This window comes from Aptenodytes forsteri, unplaced genomic scaffold, assembly GCF_000699145.1.
Source record: "Aptenodytes forsteri isolate BGI_AS27 unplaced genomic scaffold, ASM69914v1 Scaffold2, whole genome shotgun sequence".
In the NCBI taxonomy this organism is placed as follows: Eukaryota; Metazoa; Chordata; class Aves; order Sphenisciformes; family Spheniscidae; genus Aptenodytes; species Aptenodytes forsteri.
This window is the reverse complement of record NW_008795695.1, coordinates 16,383,314-16,404,970: the sequence shown is the minus strand read 5'-3', so window position 1 is coordinate 16,404,970 and position 21,657 is coordinate 16,383,314. Positions and strand designations below refer to the sequence as shown.

Sequence of the window (21,657 nt, the reverse complement as noted above, 5' to 3'; positions counted from 1 at the left end):
TGTTGATGTATTGGGATTCCCCACACCCCCTGCCAAACTTCACCAGATGTTAACGTGTTTTTTTAGGCACATAAGCTAGATTTTATTGATCTTGATGTTCAACACGTGTGTCTTTTGGACAAAGAAGGAGAAAAAAAATCTTTGCCAAAACCAGTTATTGGTTGAGTATGAATGAATTTTGCTACCGCACAGCGTACAGGACCAAGTATGGTTGGGAGCAGGGTAAAATGCCCCCGATTAATTACTCTGTGAGTAATTCTACAATTGTTCTATTTTTCTGTGAGCCAGGTAGATAGGTATATTTACAATCTTAAAAATGTCCAAAGCATCATAAATGTGAAATTCACTTGAAGTGTATTTTAAAGGAGCCATTTTAATACTCTGATGTGAAATCTATGGAGAAAAATTGTTGGTGCCTTCTAAAAGTATACCAGCCTTTCTTTTTCTCCTAACATTCACTATAATAAAACAAGTCAACCCCAGAAAACAAAGCTCTGTATGGTATGTTTGTCCTCATCTCAAAAGCAGCATGGACACGAGGTACACTAAGCAGAGGTACAGCAGCTGTCTCTCAGTCCAGTTTAACCTCTCTTTCTATAAGTTTCTCTGTTCTGAGTTTTCCATCCCACCTTAAAACGCAAAGTTTTATCATATAGGTTAAGCAAACCTATATGATAAACTGTGTTTCTAGGAATATTCAGGAGCAAAATCCTACATGTGTAATGATTTGAAGGGTGGAAATAGCACTTGTGATGCACTGAGATAGTGGAAAAGGGCTTGACAGTACAGTGCATCTCCTGCTACAGTATTTTGGGGCTGATTTTCTAAGGAGGTGGGACGATTCTTCTCCAGTTTGTACTGGATTTAAAAAAAGGTCATCTTAAAGAGAGTTAATTTCCTCAATTGATGGCACAGTAGGGGAGAGGTAGCAGCTGCAGATTGGTCAGCAGGTATATGCTGGCGGCCAGTTGCCGTGTACCTAACGCTGTCGTAGGTGCACCGCTGCTGTCTCTTGCTGGTGATGTGCTGTCAGGGCACGTGTAGAGGCTTGTCGGCTTTACTGCAGTCCAGATGGGAAAGGGATAAAGGTGAAAGAAGATCTAAATCCATAGGAATTCAGGCTCCGCTAGTTGTTCTATAAGTCCTGTAACTTTTTTAAAGGTATGCCACTTGCAGTGTGGCATGTGCTGTTCCAAGCACATGGTTTTATTTTCATTGTACATGTAAGAAATATTTCAAAACTTTCTTTCTCTCCTGAACAGAATACAGGCAGTGATTTGACAGCTGCATTAATTGTAGAGAATGATTTTTCTACTTCTCCCTTCACTGTTGTTCTCCCTTCCCCAACCATCTGCCATTAAAAATAAATTTTAAATGTTTCCTTTTTTAATTAACTGTTATTTAGCACGTGGAGAAAAAAGATAATTTTCCCTCCAGAAGATTAAGCCCCAACTTCAGATTTTACCATCCCACTTTGCATTTTTTTCTTTACCTTCTTTATTTCTGCTTAGATGTATTTTTAATGGTTTGTGAGTGTCTACACTGAAAGCGCTGTTTTCAAGGTTTATTTAGCTCCGGATCCAAATGCTGCTTCTAAAGCCAAACACGGGCCTTGGCTCAGCAAAGTATGTGAGGCATCTGTCTAGTATTACCGTGAGAATATTTCCAGTGAAGTCAGTGTTTCAGTTCATTCATTGGAGAAACTTCAGGAGTCGGGCAGCAAATCCCAGTCTAGCAGTGAGATAGATAAACATGAACCAAAACACCTGGAGAAGCCTATTTACTTTAGCAGAGTGCCACACGAACATAAAGGGTCTGTTTGTATTCCTTATTGCAAGATCAAAACCTGAGTGAACTTGGATCCATCTCTGGCATGTGAGTGTGTTTTAATTTATAAGAGAACGCTAAGAAATGTGGGAACAGAAATGTCAGAAAAGCCAGTAATTAGACAATACATATCATTTGTGAGTTGTATAAACACACATTCAGGCAATAATCTATGTATCGCCTCCAAAAGACCTTTGGTTTATTAACATCTTTTACGGGTGACTAGAGCAGAAAGTTGAATTTTATGTGATAACTGAACAGTATCTGTGCTGAGACAAAAGACTGTCACATTCTGACTTCTCTTGCCTCCTTCCATTTCAGTATGCCATGTTCTTGTCCCTGGTGTTCCTGGCTGAGCTAGTGGCTGGCATTTCAGGGTTTGTGTTTCGCCACGAGGTAGGTGGAAATGTGCTGAGTTTGCATATGGCAGTGCCCCCCTGGGCAGCAGCTGCTGAGAAGTTCTCTGGAGCATGGAGAATGTGTAGGTCGCTGAGCTTGGCGGCTCCATACGCATCTCCAGGGATGCGGCTGATGTGCAACAATAACACGTACAGCTCTTAAAAAATGATGCGATTCCAAATGAAGGGATTTAGCCAAAGCTCTTGGCCACAGCTGCTTGATAATTTACTCTGGGGCTATCGGTTTTTGTGTGTCCATCATGTAAGATCTTCTTTACTCTTTTACATATGCTGAGGGCTGCAAAATAGATTAAATACTTTTCTTAAACACAGCTTCTTCAGCCAGGCAAGTATTTGTTTATATAAGGCAGAGAGCACTTCTGCATCAGACCAGACTCAATGTTCTGTAAATCTTTTTCTTTTTTTGGGGGGGAGGGAGTGGGATGGGATTTTGTTTCTATCCTGAGAATAAGGAGAGATTAGAAATAGAGTGAGGTAGGAAACTGGGACAGGAAGAAGCTTTAAAAAAGCATGATGGTCTAGATTTGTAGTAGCACTTCTGCTTTAGCCACTGTAATCAGGTCTATCTCTGGCTTTAAGTCCATGGACCTACATGCCATTAGTGCTGAACCAGGACAACCCTAGAGACCCTCCTTGTCTCTTCTCTTTGTATTAACTGGTTTTCAAGTGTCCTCTTTTGACATGAGATTTCCCTTGCCGTAAGCTTTTCTGGTGTCTATCCTTGCAAGTGGTGGATAGTTTTTGATTTGATCCCGAAATACCTGTCCATCTGTGGAGGACTGCCATTTTGTCTGGCCTAACCTGCGGCAGCCCCAGTGTCAGGTTGCTGCTCCCTTTTGGGAAAGGCAGTCTGTTGTGAGGGTCACAGCCATGTGGGTTGTCCGAATCATCTGCTACCCAGCCCCTTTACCACCCAGTCAAAGTGCCTTTCCTGGTGATGTGCCTGACCTTCTCCAGCTGAGAGACCTCTTGCTCCTTACCCTAACGCCTTTGGTGCTGGGGACGAGGGCTGCCGCCTGGTCGGGGATTCATGTCTTCTTTTGATGCCACTGGCTTCTGTCACAAAGGAGTTTGCACGAGCTTCAGCTCCCACCAGGCATCTGTGAGCAGAGAGAAGCAGGCAGCCTCCTTCAGACTTAGTGCTGGAACAAAGTGTATGGGGAAAAAGCATCAAAGGATATCTTTCTTACAGGTTAAGTCATTTTCTGTTTTTTAAAATGTAGCAGTTTGCTGGGGTAGTTTTCCTTCTATGTCTGATAGACCCCACTTGAAAAATTGTATGAGTGACCCCTGACAGTTAAGAGGGAGCTCTGCCAGCTCTGAAAACACACTTAAAAATGAGTGGGAAGGGCTAGTTTGGGTGCCTTGTTAGGTTTGGAAATGCATGTGCTTCCTGCAAAAACTGCTTCAGATGTTATGCTTTTCGTTGCTCACGTGGGCTGTTTTTTTCCTCACCCTCATAGATCAAGGATACTTTCCTTAGGACATATACTGAAGCAATCCAGAATTACAACAAGAACGATGAGCGGAGCCATGCAGTGGATAATGTACAGGAAAGTGTAAGTCTAAAATTGGATATTAAAAATTAATAAATAGAGACAAAGCATACATTCAGATTTGATCACAGAACATGACGTGTGGATGGCTCAATCTGCAAGCTGTATATTGCAAGCAAAATTAGAGGCTGGCAAAGCTGATCTAAAGAAAAAGTATTTCAACTGATATTCTTGTTCAAGATGCCCAAGTTTTAAGAACAAGCTATCTAATAAAGACAGGGCCTGTCCCACTTGCTTGTTGTTGGTCCCAGATTTTGACTTAGGTTTAGGAGCCAGTTTTGTCCAGTTTTGTCCCTTAAGAACAAGGTGTTATTAAGGGAATCTGTCAACAGGATTATGAAATGTTGCAAATTTCAGCTGGATGAGACAGGATTTTATAACCTAGCATCATATCACTGGTAAACTGCAGCAGTTCTCTTCCCAAGTACAGTGAGAGGCTGGCAAAGGAGACCTAGTGAGTTAAGGGAAGAAACAGTGTATTTTCTCCAGAGGAGAAGGGGGTGGATGAATGTGCTGCTGAGGTCGGCAATGAAAGCTGTTCTGCGGCCGTGCTGGAGGGATGGATTAGGTGCTCAGTGGAAGAGCCTTTCTGACCCACGGGGTGCGGCAGCAGGGCAATGGGAGGTTTCCTTGCCTTCCAGCAGGGCACAGGGCACGAGCAAATGCCACAGCATGGCCAAACTAGTTGGAGATGCCAACCACAAGGGACCGAGTCCACCAACTACAACACAGAGTGATAAAATTCACATTTAAAGTCCTACTGGAAACTGTAGCACAGCAAGAAGCTATCCCTTCAGCTCACAATACATTCTATGAGCCAATTTGCTTTTCATATGATTGTAACTTGCTGAACGGCTGAAATTTTAATGTAATTGTATTGATGACTTCTAGATCTTCTTTAGAAATTGCAACTATTATGTTGGACCCCTCAGCGTGTTTGAAACTGTGCCTCTAACCTGGCTTCTCCGGGTTAGCAGATAAGCTCTAAACTGAGTGTATTCTGCCGTCAAATTGTCTGCCTAACGTTAACCTGTCTTTTGAACTTCTGATTCCTTGGAGTTGGCTAACCTAAATAGTTTTGAGTCACTGTTCAGTGTTTCTGTCGTAGCAAAATGTGCCTTTCATTTGTAGCTCTGTTTTTACAGGAACTGCATTTATAAGCCCTTTTCATGCAGAAAATCCAGCACATACTCCATATCTTTGAGTAGCTGTCTTCTAGCTTAGCATCTAGAGCAGAACATCCTTCCCAACTTACGGTTTTTCAGCTGATTTCATAGACACACTCTATGAACATACGGTCTCCTTCTATTCATGGCTCAGCGAATTTTCCTAGAAGTTATTCTGGTGAGTTAGGGAGCCTTGCTTCACCTTAGCAATTTGTACTAGTTTGACCCTGTATGTGTTACATGTAATTCTATGCAATGCTTTGGGTTTTTTAAGGCCATTTTTTTTGACTGCATTGTGAGGCTCTGTCTTGAATTTCCAGGATCATCTTTAATCGAATAAATAAATAAGCAAAGGAAACAAACAAACAAACAAAACCCCAACAGACCTTCAACTAAAAAAGATGGCTTTATGGCTGGACCTTTGTCAAATGTTACAAATAATAGCTCTGCTCATAAACCACCTTTTTTTTAGTAGGTCATCTGCTCCCATCTTCTGTAAATGACATTCCTGATACTTTTGTGATAAATGGAGCTGGGGGGTGGTATCTACTTTTCAAAACTGGAGACAACCTGTCTTTATTTTCATTATGAGCTTATTAAGTGGGCAGTGATGATTCTGTACTAGTTTTAGTTCTAGTTTGTTTCTTTGGTTTAAATCTGCCTCTTATTCCTCGTAGCTGAGCTGCTGCGGCATTCAGAGCTACACCAACTGGAGCACCAGCCCTTACTTCTTCAAACACGGCATCCCTACAAGCTGTTGCATGAACTCCAGTGACTGTAATACTCAGGATCTGCGCAACATGACGGTGGCTGCCACTAAAGTAAACCAGAAGGTACCAGTAGCGTTGTGCCAGAGGCAATTGTTATGAAGCCATCCAGTACACCAGTGGAGCGTATGGCTACTTATAATTGCATTTCGTTTCAAATGGTTGGCTGATAACGTGTGTATTGGGCTGGAGTGATGGTAAGGACGGGCTTTGCTCCCCGCTTGCTTTCAAATTCTTTAAGCTGGCCTTTCTCAAATGACAAGGTGCAGCGACGATTCTGATGAGGAAGGGATTTGTTCCCCTTCCTCGCAGCAGAGGTTGAGGTACAGCACTGCACACGGAGGCAGTGCTGGCCGGCCGCAGGACCGCGAGTGGCAAGTGTGCTCGACTCCCCTTGAGGGTTAGGTCAGTCAGCACTTCTCTGCTTCTCTGCTCGCTCCTGCTGAATGCAGTGGGTTTTTGCTGGGGACAAAGACGTAGCTAGGTGGAGGGAAGGACAGGTTTTACTCTTGCTTATGTTCAAACAGTAATTTCAGTGCCGGAGCCTAACTGTCACCCCAAACAGAGAAAACACGGGTGATGGACAACGAGTGTTGTGGTTGGCTGGTACATTTACAGCGACTCTTAAGAAGATCTTCGAACACGTGCTGCTGCAAGCATAGCACAGCCAAAGCGACCCCTCCCTTGGGGTCACCTGAAGGAGCAGGCTGGGAAAACAGAATAGGGTTGGGAAAGCAGGTTGGGAAAACAGGAAGAAAAGGAATAATTGGAGAATAAAAATACAGAAAACACAAAGCAAGGGAGGAATAAAGAGAAAAAACCGCAGCATATACAGCAGACAGTGTACTACAGAAATACAACTCAGGTTATTGCTTTAAGTGCTAGTGCATCATCAATTCTTTCTTTCTCACTTGAGATTTGCAAGAGACGCAACAGACGGTTTGTTGGTAAAAGGAATATTGTGGCCAAATCGTAAGTTGCAGCATATTTTCTTTTCTGTTTTTGTTTTCAGAGTTGAATTTAAAAAAATAAATAGAAGTCCTGAGTAGATAACAGGGGAAATGTGGAAATGCCTTTCTGTCTTCTGTTTCTGTCTTTTTCACCTCAGTCACCTGTGAATCAGGAGGTTGGAGTGGTGGCTGAGCACAGCCTGATACATCTTTCTTTGAACACCAGTCAAGTGGCCAACATTTTCTAGCATGTATTAAAAAAAGGATACTAGAGGATTATTTTCCACTAAGCCTTTCTTTTCTGTAATAGTTTAATGGGAGCCACTTGTTGCAGACATATGTGGAACATTAAGGACGTCCATCTGTTACAACTCACAGTGGCCACCAGCAAAGTAATCTTGCTGGGTTGCATGAGTATGAAGGATGAGCTGCTCCATTCAGTTGCACTTTGTGAACTTGTAGTAACTTTCTGCTTTTGTAGAAGTGGAAAGAAGGTGAGAGGCAGGACGGGGTGGATCTAGGGGATGTGCAGTACAGCCAGCATCCCCTGCAAGCAGAGTGCCTCCTGGGCAGCCCATCCTGAGCCCCTGCTTCTGCCCACCTTTCCAGCAGGAAAGCTTTCTGGTGTGACTGGTACTCTACCAGCAGGTCCCACCTTTCCAGTTCAGGACGGCCATGCGCTCTGAACCTTTCCTGGCTGCATAACTGAGCGGGTGCCATTTGCATTCCCACCACCGGTCTGATGTTTCCCCAAAGTGCCGGGCTTGCTCTGCGTGCTCTGCCTGCACAGAGAAATCCCTGTCCACTTGCAAGTTCCTCTTGGCAAAGGATGCCTGCAAAATTTTAGGAAGCAGCTGAGGGATGAATGAGCTTGTGCTAGTCCAGGGGTAGTAACACACTTCCAGCCGTGCTTGCTCCTAAGCGTCTCTCCTGCGAATGCACAACTTGCCTGACAGAAGAGGAATGCCGATTCCTCAGGAAGCAGTTGACTTAATTACTTGATTTAATTACCTAGGGGAAGTTTGAATGTCCTGCGACATCTGAAAAATTGTGTCCCATTTTCTGAGATAGCCATTTGTAATCAAAGGTTGTAAAGATTTCTGTTTAGCAGTTGTGAGATCTCAGAGTTGTCCCAAACGTTTGAGCAAGGTGGGATGTTTCTGAAAGGGGCGTGAGAATAAAAAGCAAGCAGGAAGAAATGTTGTGTGGCCCTATGCTTTCACTTCAGATAGGAAGCAAACGACATTGCCTCTGACCCAAGCCCCTTACTCATCTTGGAAACAGGCACTTTGCTCTGTGTGTGTTGAAGAAAAAGGAAAATACATATTGTCTGTGTTGTGGAAGACCCTTGTTACCGTTCCTGTAGATAAGTATATTTGGAATACATCTTTTTGGTGGATCTTGCAAAACTATCAGTAAGACAAGTTCTCGATGAGCTAATCAAATTACTAGCTGTTTATGAGGACTAATGATGACTTATCCAAAGAGGATTAAATGAATGATCTAACTGCAGGACTAAAAGACAACATTCCTGGATTTTCTTTGCCAACTCTGCCACTAACTTGCTTAGTGACCTTGGGTAAATCATTTAGTCTCTCTGCCTGTTTCTTCATCTCAGATGGGACTAATACCTACCTTTAAGAGCTGTCATTAGGATTAGCTAATTAATGTTCATATAGTGCTTTTAATCTTCAGAGCTCATTACCAACAAATCTCTAGAACTACTTCTCTCTAAAATCTTAATAAAGGAACAGATGCACGGACTGAAGAATGATCGGATACTTGCTAAATTGTCACTTCTGTCCTCTGAATCAGCACCCAGATGTGCACACAGAGTGCTTCACTTACTTCTGTACTGTACATGCTTCTTGCACTCTCACTCCGTGCACAGTAAGGACTGAGCAATTAAGCCGTATTTATGTAATGCACTTCAGGAAACAGATGATTGTGCTTTGGGAAAACACAGTCTTCAAATGAGGAGAGCGATCAAAACTATCTCCCTTTCATGTTTTTTTAACAAGATCTTCTGTCTCCCTCAAATTATCATTGCTGTTAGATGTTGCATCTCTTGAAGGCTGTTGAACAGAACAGATTTCAGAAGAGCTGGGAGAACATTAATCCATGTCAGACAGAATGAAAGTACTGCTTGAGAAATCTAATCTCATTTCATAACATGTAAGACACACACAACTATAGTTGCTTGATGTGTTGAATAAGCAACCTTGAATCTGACATACTGTACACTGTTGTAAGACCTAATTAAGGATTAATGTGTACACTTAAACATTTCAGAACGGAATTACAGCTGTGCTGGTCCTCAGCTACTATTAGGTTTACCACTTCATTACTCTCAGGATTAAATAAAATGTCTTCTGATATTATAAAAGAGGTTAAAGAAATGATACAATTTAGTTCATGAATGGCCTGTCTCTAACAAAGGACATCGTCCTTTCCTTCTAGCTGTTATTTTTTACAAGCATCTCACGTTCTGAAGTCATGTGAAGAGTTGCTAAAGTGTTTGCAGAAGTGAGGGGGATGTGGGTGGAGGGGGAATGCGGAGACAATTCTGTCTTATTTGGACAGGAGTCCAAACTGGGAAAGGGAGCTCACTGTTATTTCTGTTTTTTCCAATTTCTGATAAAGTGGATAAAGTTATAACATTAAATAAAATGCCTTGGGACTGGCTTTACACTGACAGTGGTGTTGGTCATTTGAGGAAGCATGGCAAAAGGGGCCAAGAGGTGGCTTTGGATTGTGTGGGCAGATAGGTTCGTAATGAAAGAAAAAATAGACGTTACCCTTTTTTTCTTCAAGTTTTGTGTCACTTGTTTAGATTCATTTAGACAACACAAACTAGGAAAGCTAATTTCAAACGCTTTTTTGAGGGATAGAGTAGGTGGGGGGAGAAACTTGGTGAAAATTATCATACTGAGGGGGACATCTCAAAAAAGCCTATCCAAGAGAAGGGCAGAAATGTGTATGAATCTTCTGGCCCCGGTGTGGTCTGTGAATGGAGGCACGAGGAAGCAAGTCAGTTGATGGAGTCAGGGTCTGAGCTAGAGAGAGAAAACTGAGTTTGGGGAGCAGGACAGGGAATTTTATGTCCAAGAGCAAATGAACCAAGAAACTTCATACAAAACCCTTGATAACTTTGTTATATGGTTTAAAGTTATGTACTGCTCAGTACCTCACCTGGTGTCCTTTGACTGGCGAAGGCAAGCAGAATGCCTCACTGGACACCTGAAGCATGCTTGTATTATTAAATATCTGGAGTATTAGGAGATCAGCATCATTTATTCATTTTTGACACCTGTGTTGTATTATAACGTTACCTTATATTGTTACTGGTTTGGTTTCAGGTCAAAGCTATATTAATATTTTTAAAACAACGCGAACTGACTTTCTTTAATAAGACCTATAAAAATGAATGCCACACCACATTTAGCTTTTAAAAGTACCGAAATACATTTGTTTCTAAAAAGAACTGTCTTTGCCACCACTTTCCATCATTCACTCAGAATTGCTATTAAATAGAAAGGTGGCATTGTTGGAAATTACAGCAAAAATATTGCCTAGCCCAAGTCCATTTTAAATGGGAAATTTGTATGTATGCATTCGTGGCTCCATTTTAAATGGGAAATTTGTATGTATGGGAAGGGAAGGTCGATACAAGGAATGATTATGTTTGTTTTCCAGGGCTGTTACGACTTGGTGACCAGTTTTATGGAGACAAATATGGGAATCATAGCTGGAGTGGCTTTTGGGATTGCGTTCTCACAGGTAAGTGCATAAACACTTCCCTTCCCCCCTTTTTTTCCCCTCTCTCTTTTTCTTTACCTGGACTTCAAGGAAGGAAGGATTATGGAAAGGGACTGAACTCAGCATGCTCATTAGTCCTGAGGTCATCTGTTCATTGATTTTCTTTTTTTCAACTTAAATGAAGTTTCTCCTTGGGAATATCAGTTACGGTTGAGCTAATGACTAGCTCAAGGAAAACAACTTGTCCCTCCACTGGGTCAAATAGAGGTTAACCTAGTAAAACATTGGCTTAAATGGAGCATAAACAGCTAAGAAGACAAATGGCTTATCCATTGTTTGGATAAGCTTCTGTCTTCTAAGCACTCTTATTTTTTCTTCAAGGAGTCTAGAATTCAAGTAAGAGTGTACCTTCAGGCCTCCCCATCCTGGACCTGGAGCCTGGAGGGGGCATCTGGTTTTGGGGACCGATTTTTTTAGTTTTTCTTTTAGCACTGAACACTGAGCAGAGATCTGCCAAAATCAGGTTATTAAACCAACTCCTTGCCTGCACCAAAAGGAGTTTGGCACGGGAGGGACAAGAGGAGAGCTAAGAAGGAAGGTGTTTGCTGCTCCCTGATATTCAAACTGCCTTTACCTAGGCAGGAGTTGGGGAAACTAAAGGTCTGGTCAGAATCTTCTGATCAAGAAGGGGCAGGAAAACACCTGCATCTTTCAACAAGATGCTCCTTTATACTAGTCACTTCGTGTGTGATAGCAAGGACTCTCCTGGAAACATGCAAAAATGAGAGAGAGGGAAACACAGGCAATGCAAAAGTGCTTGCAGAATGGTTCAGCAAAAATGCACAGCGACATGTATGATGCCTGAACCACTTCTACCTGAGAGGCAATCTGCCTTCTCTCTGCAGAGAGTACATAGTAGAACTGCAAATGTCATATTCTAAAACGATCATGCACTTTCATTTGCTTCATTCACACAATATTAAAAATCTGGGTCCTGAGGCAACACTGAAAATGTGAATATATCTGTTGAATGACTTATGTTTATCCAGTGGTTGGAAAAAATGAGGTGCTGGGGAAAATTATTTGACTTCTTCTTAAAACTCATGAATTCAGTTAGCAAGCTGTAGGTTTACACGGTGCTGCACTGGAAACAAGTGATTTGCCAGTGATGGGCAAGTGAATTAATGGGAGTGCTGTGGCTGCCCTCTTGCCCCTGCTGCCCCATGTGGTCAGACCGTGCTCGGCTGCACGGTGTTTTAGTCACATCTCGCTGAGGTTTAATTTGCTCAGCAGTTACAATAGCCTCCAGGTTCTTCAGAGTAACTGCCCCCAAGCCGTGTGGAAAATGGCCACCATGTCCTTTCAGTCAACGTACGCAGAACCCGAGGGAGCCCTAAAACCGTTTGGGCTCAGACCAGCTGACTGCCCTGCCTTGGGCATATCTGGAAACCTGGTGCCTTCTAGCCTAGGTGTTGGATGTGAGAAGCCCATGATTTGGCCTGTCAGCCTGTTTTCATGTGGGCGTAAATGTTGGTTCATCATACCGCCAGCCACCCAGAGCATGTGCGTGGGTGTCAGGTCTTCAGGTTCCAGAAGCGGCAAAACCACCAGTCTGGAGCTGCTGGTGCATGGAGCAGGGGGAGGGTTGGTTGTTTGGGTTTTTTAATAGGCTATTCTAGTTCTTGTTGAATGGTTGTCTTGTACTCTTCTCCAACCTTGATTATGACTTGATTACTGCTATAGGACTCTGAGCTCTTATTTCAGTTTGGTTTCTAGACAGCCAGAAGGCGATAAAGCTTCTTTTCAAATGCTTCATGTAAAACTATCCAAAAGAAAAGTGGGATGAGTAGAATTTTACAATTCATACGCTGCTGGGGTAAATGCCTCGGTCAGGACCAATGCTACCTGAAAGCCTTTAATCGGTGTATTGTATGTACGATAGGCAAAGCATCATCTTATTTTGCCTGAAAGTTGTTTGCAGCTGGGAGGGAGACTGTAGGAAGAGTGCAGCTGGAATTGTTAGCACTTTGGCACGTGCCGGGATGTTTACTCTAGGCCATCAGTTGTTTGTGAGCTCGACACAGGAAGGCGGGCGGCCAGTGCGGGCAGAGAGTGGTCCCTGCAACGGGAGCCCTTTGGCGCAAGGCGAGATTAGCATGACAGGCTGCAGGCAGCACAGGGGGGAAGGCACTTTGCCGCTGCGGCTCCAAGTGAAGACCAAAGTATGTTTTGATGTGGCGCTGGCAGCTCATGCTGCCTGATGGCAGTGTGCGCCCTGCTGCCAGCTGGGGATGTCGCTCCCCTGCGTAAGTGTAAGGCTCTGGCACTCCGAGTAGATACTCAGCTGCTCGGGGTGTTTGTGGATGTGTAAAAAGGAGAAGAGAGGGGATGCAGGGGAGAAAAATGCATCTCTCCTGGGGTGTGAAGAATAGAAGGCAGCCAGTTATCATTTACTGCCTAATCTGTTTTCCTGGACCCAATTAGGGACAGTGTTTACAAATTGATTTCAGGTTAACCGTGGCTGGCAGTAATGCCAAGCAGTGCTCCAGCTGTAGGCGAGGTTTTGCTGTTCCTACTGGGAATAGGTTTAATCTAAAAAAAAGACAAATTAGATCATGTTGCTCTTCTACAGTAAAGCATGCTCAACGGCCTTCCCTTCACATGATTTGTTAGGTGTTGACTAGCATGGGGAATGTGCTGATTCCCAGAAACAGGGGAAGTTGATGTAATGGCATTACACATCTTACAGGCCTGGCACAGACCTCCCAATGAGAGTCAGAGTTTTAAAAAAACTGCTGTGTTGCTGACATTGTCTGCACTGCTCCTCGGGTTTGAAATAATAATAATAATAAAACACAATTTGATTGTTTTTGGAATCAGATGCCAATGCTGACTTCCAGCTGGAATAATTTCAGTTTAGCAGGTGCTCTTCAGAGCAGCAAAATGATCACTGTGTTGTGCCCAACAGAGAATGAAATTATGCAAGCAGCATAGACGATGAAGAGTTTTGCCTAGATAAAACTACAGCACAGGCGTTAGCTTAAGAGGCACAAGAGGCAGGATTGGGGGCGGGTTATAGATTGTGGTTGCAGTAGAATCCCTTAGTAGGGGAGTCTCAGTGCAGTGTTAAGGCCAAATTATTCCTTTTGTACTGAAGGACTGGAAGCCAGGCGCTCTCCACGTGCTCAAAACCAGTTCCGAGCACGCACGGTTCCCATCGCTTGAAGGTATGTTCTCATGCGGCTACAGTCCCTCTCTACAGTGCAGCATCCACCTGCCTTCTTTACTGTTAACGTTTATGTGAGTAGCTCTCCCTGACTGTGGATGCAGTTCTGGTGCAGAGATCATCCACCTTGTCTGCTGCAACTCCTGTCTGAGTATAGGGAGGCTGAGACTTGGCCCTAGCACAGGATTACACCTCAGTCGCCCCTTGCGCCAGGGTTAGGGAGTGGGATCCGTATCGGGATCCAATATGTGACTTGAAATCTAATATAAGACTGATTTTGTTGCTTCTAAATACTAATCGCTGTGGATTCAGCATGGAGATAGGACCTGTGCCAGAGGCATACCGCGGCACAGGAGGCTGACTCAGGTAAGCAATTTGTGACATGGAAAATTTGCTTCTTCTAAAATAGAGGCAGGGAACCTGGATGCTTGAAGATCTGCATATTGAGAATATGGCAAGGTAAATGATTCAACTAAACAATTATTCCTGATGGATAAAAAAATCCAGTTTTAGCTTACCTGATCCACTGATGAATTCCCAGTTACTTCAGTGCATTTCTATTTATAGAAATTCTCTCAAAGAATGAGAAATCATGAAGACGATACCAAGACCCAAATTAAAATGGAAATTCAAATTGCACTTCAGTTTCTCTTCAGTATAATACGATGTAATAAATATGTCACGCAGGACAGCTTCCAGTCAAGGTTAACTCCTGAAAAATAACTATATTAAAAAGCCAGTTGTCATGTTTGCGGTGGGAGATAAGATTGCTAGGAAGTTGCTGTGGATGGATTTCAGTGGTCAGATCTGAGATATGCCTGAGATGACTGCTAGAAACCATGGAGAGATAAACAACACATGCACTGCATTCTGCTCTCTGGAATGAGCTTTGGCCAACAGGATGGTAGTAAAGAAGACGCACCTGAGAGATATGGATTTCCCAGTGCTCTAAGCCAAATAATTTGTCAGCATTATCAGGTTTCCTGCGGCAAGACCAGAGGTACCAAGACAAACTCTGTTTTCTGTGTAGTAGTTCAGAGGACCAAGATAATCTTAGAAAAAACAGAAGAAAGGGGAAAAGTGAGAGAGAATACAAATGCAGAACCAAGTCTGGCATCTTAGCACTCAAAAAACTGGGACTATTAAAAAAAAATTAATAAGCTGATAAAAAGTTGAGATAGGGCACTTGAGAGACAATGGGAGTGAAGGGAAATGAATGCAACTTCTAGCAGCTAGTTTCTTTGTGGGGATCCTTTTATGCCGATTCTTCTGGTTTTTCAAAGGAGCTGCAGGGACCTGCTGCACGATAGGATAAGGGGCTTCCTCCCAGCTGAAGAGCAGAGGTTGCAAGTGATCAAGCAAATGCAGAGAGCTGGGGGGGTGGAGAGCGCTCATTTGTGGTTCGCGGACTGGGAGCCTCTAACCTGATTTAAATGCAGAGGACTGTAGTTATGACTGTAATGAAAGAGCACCGTGAGGAAAATTCAGCAACTTGGTACAGTATCGCCTCTTCTTGGCTACAGGAAGGACAGTACTCTTGTGGTTAAATGTGGAAGTCTACACACCTGGGAAAGTACGTGTTTTTGTATGTGTTCAAAGTACTTCTAAGATACTTATTATAGCTCTGCCATGTCCTGGTAATAGCTAGAAATGCTGTACAAAACGTGTATGTAATGCCTCGATATGCATGCCATTATTTTTGAAATACAGAAGTTTAACATTATGGTACTATAACCACTTAAATGCATAAACCAGCATATGGTCAGAGCCAAGAATTAATAAGTAAGTGGGCCAAAGATCAGAAAGATACATTCATGTGTAACCTGCCATTCGTCTTACGAGTGACTTAAGTAAATCAAAGCATTGTGACATCCCTGCAAATCCTACAAAGCTTAGACATGCTGATTATTAGAGTTACAGCCTGTGTAAAACAGAAGAATCCCTAATTAAAGGTAGCTGAGGAGGTCTGCTACAGCTGAAGGGGGAAAGAAAAGCCCATGGCTTCCTATTTGTACAGGCTGCAGCATCTTTCCCCTTGTAAACCTGATACGAGCAGCAGATTGTGTCCGGGAACAATGATGGCCATAATCTGGGTGCTTGTGATGGGAAATAATAGGTTCCTCGTTGCACAGGCATAAAACCAAAGAAAAGTAAACTTGAATGTACATACGTTATTGGCCATTGTAGGATGACGGAGGAACTGATTTGGGTCTGGGATGGAATTTGCTCATTGAAAATAAATAGGATTAAATACGCTGTGAAGTTCCTCTTAATGAAGAGTGCAGTAAGGCAGAGAAGTAACCTCTGAGAGCAGCTGAGGAAGGTGTGAGAAGGCTGAAAGGTACCACAGACACAGAAAAGGGATAGCGAAGCAGGTGGGACAGGGCCACCCAGAGGCACTTACTCTGTTCTGCCTGTCAAAGCACAGAGAAATAGATACCAGGGATGCGCTATGGGAAATCTCGTTCTCCAAAACCGAACTGAGCTGAAGAAACGTCGCACGAGTAAGCAGTGGGAGTGTTAAAGACTCTCTAGTAAACCCACAGAATGTGGTGGGTTTTCAGCAGCACTTCCCAAACAGCCAAATTGATAAAATCATCCTCCTGGTGACTGGAATATTTAAGTGTGGAAATCCGAAGCCCAGCCAGAATATGCTGGCATCCTCATCGTTGCTGGTCCGTGGACTCCCGGGTGAGTGCGTGAGCACTCCAGCTACCAAATAAGTTTCCTGCTGGCACACCCATCTAGCGAAGTTTAATAGAAAAGGCAACCAGATGACTAAAATGTCTTCTTGGTATCAAATGAGATTTTCAAAAGCTGAGGAGGGTTTTCAGCACCCGCATCTCTTTTGGCAGTTGTGAAAATACAGCCCCCAAAACCTAGTAGCTTAGGTTTTTATTGGAGGTTGGTCAGGAGGTGTTATCTGTGCCCCACGTCTAGTTAAAACCAAGGCAGTGTCATCCTTGGTATTTGGTGCCAAAATCAGGGGTTGCATGTGGTAGACGGTGGGGATTCACACTGCTTTTAAAGATGACTCCAAACCCTTTTGGGATGCCCAGAGCAGTCCTGGTGGACACTGAAACAGGAGAGGGAGCGGTAGCGGCAGCGGCAAATTTCTGGCAAATGAAGTGTGTCCTGACCAGAAACGTGACATCTTAGGGCCAGAAAACAGTTTATCCGGATTTGAGGTACCCTGGCTTGGCCTTGCTCTGGGCTGATGCCAGCCCAAACCAAGCAATTGGCTGGTAGAGAAGATGTGTATTTTGATGACGATCGCATTAACAGGGAGCACTGGTGGTCTAGGGGAAAGGACACACAGTCCCAAGCGTGAAACAGAAGAAGGAGCCAGTTTGGACAAGCAGCCAGCCAGGTGTTATCTACGCATGCTCTGCGGGGTCTGAGGGAGCTCCGCTGATGCCAAAAGGTTGTGATCCCCCTCCTTAAGCACCGCTCCCTCGCCGTGCGCTCTGCCCGCAGCAGAAGGAGATGGGCAGAAGTGGTGCCCCACGGGCACGGGTGAGCCAGCTGGAGCAGCTGTGACACCCCTCGCTTGGAGCCAGGTGCAGGGAAGGCTGGTCCGTCTGCAGAGACGGCCCTCTCGTCTCGCCCCCGTAGCCAGGGATGAGCTGTAACAATCTGGATATGCTCATGAGTTAATTAATTGACCAATCCAAATGAGAAAAGCGAGGCTGAATTATTTATAGTATATTAACGCTGTTGGCATATGCAGGAAACGCTAACAAACTGCAATAGGCAAAACGTTGAAATGACTGAGTGCTTATTGACGAGTGGAAGCCAGGGATCTGTTTTCAATAATCTGAGTGACAGCCAAGGGAATAGCGAAAGCCCTTTTTTTAATTTATCTCCAGAGAAACGCTCCTTTCTCCAGCGCTGCATCATTTGTAGAGAAGCCATAACCACTCTGGGGCATTAGGAAGCTTTTCCCCAGCACACTGTTAACAAAGTTAAGGGGGCCGCCAGCTCTCGGTGGTGGTGGGCGGTGGCGAGGGACCCAGGTGGAGCTTGCGAGTGAACCGCAGCCGGTAGTGTGCTGATACCCCCGCCGGTTTACCCATCCACGTCTGACTTGGCCAGGCAATGACAACGGGTTTGAAAAGTAGTAAAAAGGCGTGCTGTCTATCAAATAAATATCCTCTGATAACAATCGAGAGGAAGATCCGATGAAGAAAGACGGGAGATTTTAGTGCTGTTTTTCTGATTAGACTGGTCCTTAAAATAGGGCATAAATATGTTGTGCATAATAACTCCAGAACATGAAATCTTTGCTTACCGTGGCCTCTCCTTTGCTCTGCGTTCATTTAATTTAACAATTTCTATTCTACTTCTATTCTTGTCCGGAACAGTTGATCGGGATGCTGCTGGCATGCTGTCTGTCCCGGTTTATTACTGCTAACCAGTACGAGATGGTGTAACAAGGTGAGCTCTCCCCGTTTTCTATGTGGTATGCTATATACGCTCTGGTATATTGTCGTGGCCGTGCTGCTGCTTCTGCTGAAGACAGCAGGCAAGTTTCAGATGCTCAGCATGTTCATCGAGAACTAAGTCTTCCCACGGGATTTTTTGCTTTGGGATTTTCATCCCAATATTCTGTCTGGTTGAAAAAAAAAAGGGGGGGAAAACATACTCTTGAATGCTTTGTCATTTCGGCTTTCTGCTTGAAAAGGGAGGGCAAAATACGCATCAAGAACGCTGTTAGCAACCAAAGCAACCCACTTCCTTTCTTTTATCCTCCCCGACCCAGTCTTTCAGGAGTGTGAAGTCCAGAGCCTGTCTCAAGATCAGGAGCTGCAGAATTGGAGAAAGACTGAAACGAATGTTATAGCACACACTGTCTCTCGCACGCACGCACACCCACACCCCCACAAGCAAGCACGTGCGCGCGCACACTCGCACCCCACCTCCCAAACTCTGTCCCATGCGTAGTGTACCATTCTGTGAAGTACCGCGGTGCCACCAAGAGCAGCCGGGTCCCCTCGGCCTCCGGACCCCGACCCCAACCCCGCGGCTCGGCGTAGGACGGCACCGTATGTATGTTCTTGGTCACACAATAGTTGCATCGTAAGTTAACAAAGGTAATTCATTAACAGCATTGATCGGGCTGTGCATGTAGTGACTGGAGGGCATAATTAGCCTTTCACCATGGTTAATAAGTGTTGCACACATTCATATAAACTGGTATATGAAATATATATTCTTTTGGTTTTATCTTAATTTCTTGTTTTGTTTATTGCTTTACTAAGGTTTTCATCCTTTCCCCCTTCCCCGCGCCTGCCCCCCTTCCCCAAAAACAAAGGAATCAGTAACATAACATAAAGATACTTGAAAATGATGTTAAAATGTTGTGCTTGAAGGGAACCGTTATTCCTGATGTTCTTCTACATCTTTGATTCTTACTCAGTGTTGTATGCCTAGTGCGTATCCCGGTAGGCTTTGTCTAGTGCATTTTGCCTCTGAACCTGATCCTGTGTAATACTGTTATTAAGCTGTGTTGTTGCTTACTGTGAAGGCAGGAATTTTGCTTCCTTTACTTTTATTAGGTAGTTATGAACTAATTGAACTGTGCTGTACTGCGGCCTTCATACTTTTTTCCTGTTCTTTCTTTTTCTTTCTTTTTGCATTGAGGTTGCAGCCACCAAATACACTGTTGAATCAAATCAAAATAAAAACACACGCAAAAAAAAAATCACAAAAAAACCAGGCATACAAAGTATTTTTGGGGGAAAGCAAAAGTTTAAATCCTTTTTAAAAAAAATAGGACTTTTTTAATAATGCCTCTGTCTAGCATGCCAACGAGAATGCATTGATATTGTGAGTATTTGTGATATACGTATTAATAAATGGAACTATTACAGATTTCTAGCCGCTTCCTTTTCATTCTTTAGTCATAATAAAACTCTTCCAAGGGGGGACGTGGACATGAAACACAAGTGAACAGCTTGGAGCGACATGTCTTTATGCATATTTTAACAACTAACTTGCTTGTGACATAAAAAACGTTATTGCCCTGGAAAAAAAGAGAAAGAGCTGGAACTGCTTCAAAACTCCTAGAAAAACCTTCCACAGCTGGTTTCACCATGTGACAAATGCATACCCTCTGCTTTGCAATTTTTCTTCTTGTGACTGATACGATCGCAGCGTTTAATTACCCCGTTCTTAGCACTGCGCATGCTTTTGGCATTAAGCAGTTCTCTCTGATTTTGGTGAGGGTGAAGAGGGATTTGGGGTTGGGGAGTGGGTAATACTCCTAGAAAAACCTTCCACAGCTGGTTTCACCATGTGACAAATGCATACCCTCTGCTTTGCAATTTTTCTTCTTGTGACTGATACGATCGCAGCGTTTAATTACCCCGTTCTTAGCACTGCGCATGCTTTTGGCATTAAGCAGTTCTCTCTGATTTTGGTGAGGGTGAAGAGGGATTTGGGGTTGGGGGGTGGGTAACAGCCGTCTTTGCTGTGTTCGTGGAAAGGCAGGCACTTATCTCTTTCTCATTTGAATACATGAGGTGTTGAAGATCTGATGGAAAGTCCATGACAGTTTAAACCTGGAAGTTTTGGACCGAGCCCTTACATTGGCAACGCAGACAGAGAAGAAGACTTGAGGAGGGAAGCCCTGTAGCCTTCCGGCTGTGGAGGAGCTGCGCAGCGCCTGTGTCCGCACAGCCCGTACAGCTGCCGGAGTCCCAGCCCGTCCTCCGTCCGTCTGTCCATCCGTCAGTGCCGCCCACCCGCTTACTGCGACCCTCTGCCTGGGGAGGGCTGCCCTGCGTGGTACCTCCAGCACCAGCTCCCAACGAACCTTTGAGCGGTGCTGGCGCGGTCGGTGCGCTCTCACCCACAGCTAAAAGGGCTTGCAGCCGCACGGGCAAAAACCTTTCGGCATATGCCGAGGCAGCACGTCTTAAAACCCCCGGTGGCATCTTTGGCTTTACTCAGAGAGCACTTCCAGAGCAGGGAGGGGTGGGACCCTGATTGCTTTGCCAGGGGGATGGGAAATCAGTACTCCGTGTTGCTCTTGAAACACAGGTAATGGTTTTTATAGATTTGATCCACTGCCAAAACGAAAAGCTGCAATTTGCTGCTCGCTCTCTGCTTCTGTATTTGATTACAACTCAGAGCTTCACATTTGGCTTCTGTCACAATTTGCATTTTTCAGCCCGGCTCTGAAATGCACAGCCCCACCGTATGCGGTCTTCGGCAGGTTGTGTTCCTGTGGTGCACAGGAGCCGAAGCTCTGGCTGTGCTGAGAGCTGGGCGCACTGTAACGCACTTCCACAGGCCTGCTTTGTTCCGTGAAAAACATGAGCAACTCATATTTTCTTCGTCACTTATGTTTTCCCTGTTACAAGTTGTTGGTAATGGGGACAAAAAGGCTTAGTATTTTTGTGCGAGAGGGGCATTAAGGTGTTGGGGACTCTGAAGTGCATTTTGTGGCAGGATGCTGTTATGGCTGGGGGTGCACTGACTTCCAGCTGAAGACCTGTTTTCCCAAGGTCTTCTGTATCTGAGATGTTCCCCTACCATTGTAAATGAATAGCACGTAGTGAAGTTTGTAGCACTTGTCCTACGGAAGCGTGGTAGTCATTTTACTGATTTTTTTTCCCTACCAAGCAAATGACTTTACCTCGGAGCAAGTAAAGCACTCACAAAGGCGAGTCGTCCGCCTCCCTCCCCTTCCCCCTTCTTCCCTCCCATAGCCTGTCCTTGGGGTTCAAAACTAATTTGAAGTAGAGATTTGTAAATAAGAGAAGAGGAAGCTGGTCCGCAAATTTAAATCTGCCCTCAGTAAAGCATCTACTGCGAGGGAGCGGGACATCTTTAAATGTGGACAATGCCAATACAGGTCCTGCATAAATGCTGGGCAGTTTGCGTGTACTTTGCTGGGGACAAAGCTGCTGGGCACGGGTTGCAGCACTCACATTTGCAGTCCCTTCCGAGGGCTTAAAAACAGTCGCAGCCGCTCGCCTGG

General features: G+C 44.3%; 1 protein-coding gene across 1 annotated transcript in view; it reads left to right on the top strand.

The window, feature by feature from the left end:
• The window catches only part of TSPAN7 (tetraspanin 7), a 90,642-nt gene extending 71,094 nt beyond the window's left edge, over nt 1-19,548 (top strand). Inside the window, exons 3-8 of the mRNA XM_019473046.1 lie at nt 2,149-2,223; nt 3,710-3,805; nt 5,646-5,801; nt 10,382-10,465; nt 18,035-18,107; nt 18,433-19,548. Of these exons, the coding sequence (XP_019328591.1) occupies nt 2,149-2,223; nt 3,710-3,805; nt 5,646-5,801; nt 10,382-10,465; nt 18,035-18,103 (480 nt within the window). The 3' untranslated portion in view covers nt 18,104-18,107; nt 18,433-19,548. The remainder of the gene's footprint in view (nt 1-2,148; nt 2,224-3,709; nt 3,806-5,645; nt 5,802-10,381; nt 10,466-18,034; nt 18,108-18,432) is intronic.
• The last annotated feature ends 2,109 nt before the right edge of the window (nt 19,549-21,657 follow it).